The sequence below is a fragment of the Physeter macrocephalus genome, chromosome 16, assembly GCF_002837175.3.
Source record: "Physeter macrocephalus isolate SW-GA chromosome 16, ASM283717v5, whole genome shotgun sequence".
Lineage (NCBI taxonomy): Eukaryota > Metazoa > Chordata > Mammalia > Artiodactyla > Physeteridae > Physeter > Physeter macrocephalus.
This window is the reverse complement of record NC_041229.1, coordinates 63,809,498-63,815,497: the sequence shown is the minus strand read 5'-3', so window position 1 is coordinate 63,815,497 and position 6,000 is coordinate 63,809,498. Positions and strand designations below refer to the sequence as shown.

At 40.0% G+C, this 6,000-nt stretch overlaps 1 protein-coding gene across 1 annotated transcript in view; it reads left to right on the top strand.

Annotated features, from left to right (window-relative positions):
- The window catches only part of DENND5A (DENN domain containing 5A), a 111,551-nt gene that overhangs the window by 83,530 nt on the left and 22,021 nt on the right, over positions 1 to 6,000 (top strand). The window contains exons 9-11 of the mRNA XM_055091372.1: positions 1,537 to 1,687; positions 3,062 to 3,155; positions 5,387 to 5,518. Coding sequence (XP_054947347.1) covers positions 1,537 to 1,687; positions 3,062 to 3,155; positions 5,387 to 5,518 — 377 coding nt within the window. The remainder of the gene's footprint in view (positions 1 to 1,536; positions 1,688 to 3,061; positions 3,156 to 5,386; positions 5,519 to 6,000) is intronic.

Sequence of the window (6,000 nt, the reverse complement as noted above, 5' to 3'; positions counted from 1 at the left end):
AGCCCGCCCAGCCAAAAAAAAAAAAAAAAAAAAAGAAACGGGAACATTCAATTCTCTCTGCACTGTTTTTCCACACATTATTTATTTGTTTTAAAAAACTATTATTTTCATTAGTGAGGCACAAGAAACTTGATCTCCGGCTACCACAAGAAGGAGAGAGGAAGGAGATTTCATTTTATTCCCTTTAAAATTGTTTTATCGCATGCCTTGAGTTTGCATTACTTTAAAAAAACGAAAAACCAAAAACTAATGTAAGCTTATGTATAAAATAAGCTACAAGGATACATTGTACAACACGGGGAATATAGCCAATATTTTATAATATGTATAAATGGAGTATAACCTTTAAAAATTGTTTATCACTATATTGTACACCTGTAACTTATATACTATTGTACATCAACTATTCTTCAATTAAAAAATTAATTTTAAAATACTAATGTATGCATTTGTTTCCAAGCTTGTATGCAGTAGTTGAACTTATTACTGGGCTGTGTAATTTAACCAAATATTATGTAAATAAATGGTAAGATATGAGGGCAAAAAAAAAAGAACTGTCTCTCTGAAAACAAAATTAAATGCTTTAAAAAGACTCAGTAAAGCAAAGTCACTAAAAATACAGCAACTGAATTAGGCATATCACTTAAGTGCAAAAAGTTTGGGAAAATTAGCATCCACTATGGTTCTTCTGCAAGGTCCTTTAAAAGTTCTCGCTCCACTTTAAAAACTGGAAAACTCAGTGAATGAATTATGTGTGAGATTTATGCAAGAGAAACAATGCAGACCCCTGATTAGTGGATCCATAATCAAAGAAAATGCACAGACACTTCATCAAAAGACTGGTGATTATACAGTCATATGGTTTAAATTAAAATGTTTAATGGATGTATATATCCTTTTAGGATTCCCAAACTTAAGTGACTTTTTCAATCATCCAATTCACTACCCTACTAAATCACATCAGATAAAGAACTTCTGCTCTCTGTATAATTTTAAAACAACCACTAAAAAATATGCTATTAAAGAAAAACTATCTCTATAGGGACCAAAGAACAAATATTGTCCAGTAGTAAATAAAATGATCTACACATATCTTAAAAAAAAGATTTTCCCTAAATAACACCTCTTTTCTATTCAGAAGGCAGGACATGTAGTGGGCAACACCAACTCTGAGTGCTGATGGCATGTTTTTCGAGGGCCAGAGAGATTTCCATCCACATGAGTCCTCTGAATCATAAATAAAAATTACTTCAAGAAAACCAGCCTGAATTGTTTCAAGTACTCTTAACAATAGAGAGCACAATCTACATCCAATAAAAGGCAATCCATTCCATTTTATCCTCAACCATGCTGATTTCTTTTTTGACCCCTTGGTTATTTAGAAGTGTGTTTTTTAGTTTTAAGTTATTATTGATTATTGTTGCTTACAGGACATACTTTGTATGATTCAAATTATTTTAAATTTATTGAGACTTGTTTTATGGTCCAGAATATGGTACGTTTTTTAAAATATTGGACTTTTTCATTGTCATCCAGAGAAAGCAATTGAGCTGCGCCTGGCAAAAATCGATCATACTGCGGTTCACCCCCATTTACTTGACATGAAGATTGGACAAGGGAAGTATGAACCAGGCTTCTTCCCTAAGCTGCAGTCTGATGTGCTTTCCACCGGGCCAGCCAGCAACAAGTGAGTCAACCCCAGGGATTCCCTGATCCAGCTCCCTAGCCACAGTGGTGAGGGTTATACAGTATCTGGACCTAGACTGTTATCTCCAGAAGACCTTGACATTTGTAAAGCAAATATGGAGAAAACACACACTGTCCAGGTTGTTCACTTGTTTGAACAAGGAAACAGGTGACAGAGTATCATCAGCTCCTGTCTCCACTGTGCAAATTGGGATAGCTCCATGTGTCAGGGCCTGTAAAAGGCCGGACTGCAGAAGGGTTGAAATCATCTCATGACTGAATCCATACAACACCTAGCTAGCACTGTATCGTTAGTAAGTGGTGGTTGAAATAACTGAACTGAAAGTAGATAGCTTAGCAGGATTGCTCTTCTTCGTTACTTTTGGAGATGAGTGTTATCAAAGCCCAGGCAGAGTTGAGTGAGTATAGTTTTGGATCTGCAAGTGAAGTTTTTGTAGGTGTTTCAAGAGAGATATGTCTCTTGGGATTTCCCTGGTGGCGCAGTGGTTAAGAATCTGCATGCCAGTGCAGGGGACACGGGTTCGAGCCCTGGTCTGGGAAGATCCCACATGCCACGGAGCAACTAGGCCTGTGCGCCAGTGCGGCCCGTGAGTCCGCACGCCTAGAGCCGGTGCTCCACACAGGAGAAGCCACCGGGATGACAAGCCCACGCACAGCAACGAAGACCCAACGCAGCCAAAAATAAATAAATAAATAAATAAATTTTTTTTAAAAAAAGAGAGATATGTCTCTGTCCCTGGGGAGTTATCTCTTTCTTGCCCAGTAACTGATCTTTAAGCTACCCTTCTCAAGGTTTCTGAGCTATCTCTGGTGATTTCTTGGTGGTTTCCCATGGCCAGCATTGGTCCCTAGATGTTTAAGTTTTCTCCTGTCAGTTGACCTTACTTTCTTAGCAGAATATTCTTTCTTTCTTCCTTCCTTTCTTTCTTTCTTTCCTTCTTTCCTCCCTCTCTCCCTCCCTCCCTTCATTCCTTCCTTTCTTCATTTATTTTTGGCTGCGTTGGGTCTTCATTGCTGTGCATGGGCTTTCTCTAGTTGTGGCGAGCGGGAGCTACTCTTCGTTGTGGTGCACAGGCTTCTCATTGTGGTGGCTTCTTTTGTTGAGCGTGGACTCTAGGCGTGCAGGCTTCAGTAGTTCTGGCACGCGGGCTCAGTAGTTGTGGCTTGTGGGTTCTAGAGCGCAGGCTCAGTAGTTGTGGCGCACAGGCTTAGTTGCTCCGCCACATGTGGGATCTTCCTGGCCCAGGCCTCGAACCCGTGTCCTCTGCATTGGCAGGCGGATTCTTAACCACTGCGCCACCAAGGAAGTCCCTCTTAGCGGAATATTCTTAATTGTCTGCTTTGATTCTGTCAGGTGGACAAAAAGGAATGCCCCTGCCCAGTGGAGGCGTAAAGACCGGCAGAAGCAGCACACAGAACACCTGCGTTTAGACAATGACCAGAGAGAGGTAAGCCACCTTGAGAATGACAAGGAATGACCCTGTTATTATGCTACACCCTCCTTCTCTTTCTCATTTCCTTGGCCTCTGGTCTGATTCAAATATCCTCCTCATAAAGAAGGGTTAATAATAAGTTAGTTCCTGATCCCTGATATGGGCCTTGGTTGTGACAAATCCAGGATGTACAGTGTTTCATAAGGGGCAGCAGGGCCACTAGCCATGTGTGTCCTCTCCCTGAACCAGATTTGCACCTCTGTTCAGGAATGATACCAGTGCTTGGAAGAGAGCCTTTCACTGTCCTTTCAGTAGTCACTCATGCATGATACTCACTTCCTCCCAGGGGTTGGGCGAGTGGGAGGGGTGACAGGAACCTCAGAAGATAAGATTCTAAAACTTGGGAAAAATCCCTTTAAAAATTTTGAGGCTTTTGTGTGTGTGTGTGTGTGTGTGTGTGTGTGTGTGTGTGTGTGTGTGGTATGGTGGTAAAGAAGTTAGTTTTGTTAGAGTGAGAAAGAGGAAAAGCTGAACTTGGGTTAATGCTGTGACTCTCTGAACCTGGGGAGGAGGAGCCTTTTTTCCTATTTTTTTCTTTATCTTAATTTAAAGCAGGTAATCTTGACTTTTTTTCCTCAGAGGAGCAAAGGAATATTATTATCAGGTACGTGGGGATTGAGGATTCTTGAATTGACCTGAGTCCTTATTGCTTGTAAGCTGAGTTTCTCAGCTCCACTGTTACTTGTTCCCAGTAAAGTTTCTAGTTATAAACCTCAGGTTGGAGACCCTGCCTTACTGAGTTGCAGAGAACTTGTGAAAATGGATCTTCACCTTCAGAAACCTATTTCAGCAACTTCTCTTTGAGAAAAGACCCTGCAGTTTGCATTTTATACAGATGAAATCCAGTAAAGCATGTTGTTTTCATATGTGTTTGGCATCTCAATGAATGGGAAAATATTTTGCCTTTGCTGTTTTTTAAAGGAATAAATTAATATTGCAAAATATGGTTATGAATTTTTAACTGATGGTTTATAGGGTACAATTGTACTTGGTGTTTTTGTGAGCGTGGCCTAATGGGTGTTGGGTGTAGGTATTATTTTAAAAGTCTCCCCTGGGTCTTCCACCTCATCTCCATATTATTCTTTCAGCAGTGTTTATTGAATACGTTTTCTTGGTCAAAATCACTATAGTAAACACTTTGAAATATAAAGATGATAAGGAGGTAGCCTTGTCCTCAGGGAATACCAGTTTATTAAGGGAGCAAAGGCCATATGAAAGGGCCATATGAGAGGCACGCCAGTGTTTGATCAATGATTAGAGAAAGCAGAAGTCAGTTCTGTCTGGGGTAATCTCAAACAAGACTGTTCGGAGGAACCAGCATCTGTTTAAGTCTTGAGGATGATAGGATTGTTAGGGACAAAGACGAGTATTGCAAATAGAGGAGATGGCAGGATCCAAAGTTTGGTGGTGGTTGTGTGAAGGAGGCTGTGGGCAGAATATTTGGGAGACAAGAGGTACTGGAGGTAGCAAGTTAGGAGCAGGTAGCAGTAGTGGAGGTGATAGTAATTGAAGCCTAATCTTAGGGGCTGGTAGTAGGGGCAGATTGAGGGGGCCAGAAGATAGAATGGACAGAATTGTACTACTGGAATAAATATGGGGAAAAAAAGAAGTTGGGAGTAAAAATGTTGGTTGTGAACCTGGGATACTGAGAGGATGTCAGTGTGCAGTTTACTGCATTGATTTGGTTATATGTTAAAACAGACAGCATATGGGGAATCACCAGCAAACTGTAGAAAATCAGAAAATGCAGTTGTTTTGAGTGTACACACATGTTCTTCAGGCCCTAATTTAGCAAGGATGGATATCTTTGATATGAGCAGAGGAATTAAATTCCTCCAAACTTGGTGGGGAAAATGATTTTCCTCAATAGTACTCTTGAGATTTGAGTTGGTTTGCCTACTCATAGGAGTTTGCACACTTATACATGTTGTAGCCATATGTTTTTTACCTCTTGTATCATTAAAGCCAAGAGGGCTTTACATTAGAAAAAAACAGAATTAATTCATCATATTTTCTCAGTTTTCCCTACGATACAAGCGCTGCATTTTAAACTTTGCCCTGAGCCTAGGAAAGAGGCAGTAAGAAAGTGCAGGGTGATAGTGCCCTCTTCAGGCCCCATCAGTACTGGTTGCCTGTGGTCTGTGTGCATGGGCATGAAGAGTCTTTGATTTTTCCTTTTGCTTTAGAAGTACATCCAGGAAGCCAGGAATATGGGCAGCACCATCCGCCAGCCCAAACTGTCCAACCTTTCCCCGTCAGTGATTGCCCAAACCAACTGGAAGTTTGTGGAGGGTCTGCTGAAGGAATGCCGCAACAAGGTGAGCTGTGGACACTTTTGAATGTGTATTTTCCTTGGCAGCCAAGATGAGACCAAGGCTTAGCTCTGACCACTCTTTTCTTGATTTTGAAAATATTGTTAATATAATGGGATAGTACTAATGTTAAGATCCTGTTAACTTGGAATTAGGTGTATTTGTTTTAAATAAAATATACCATTAATTGAGAGCAAGCACATTTTGCTTGATAAAAACTTAATATGTATTCTTTAAAACTGAGAGACAAATGTAGTTTTTAATTTTAGACATCTTATGTTACTTAAAATCATTAATTTTAAATAAGTAATATCTTAAGTAAGTAATGTAGTTGAATTGTCTTCAACAGATTAGTCTGACACATAATGCAAATGTTTTTGCCTCTGATTTAATCTGATAGCACTGATCTCATGTGTCTAGAATCTGAGTGCCTACTGTGTGCCAGATCAAGGTGTATTATTCAGTTTAAGCTTGCTTTTGGCATGTTT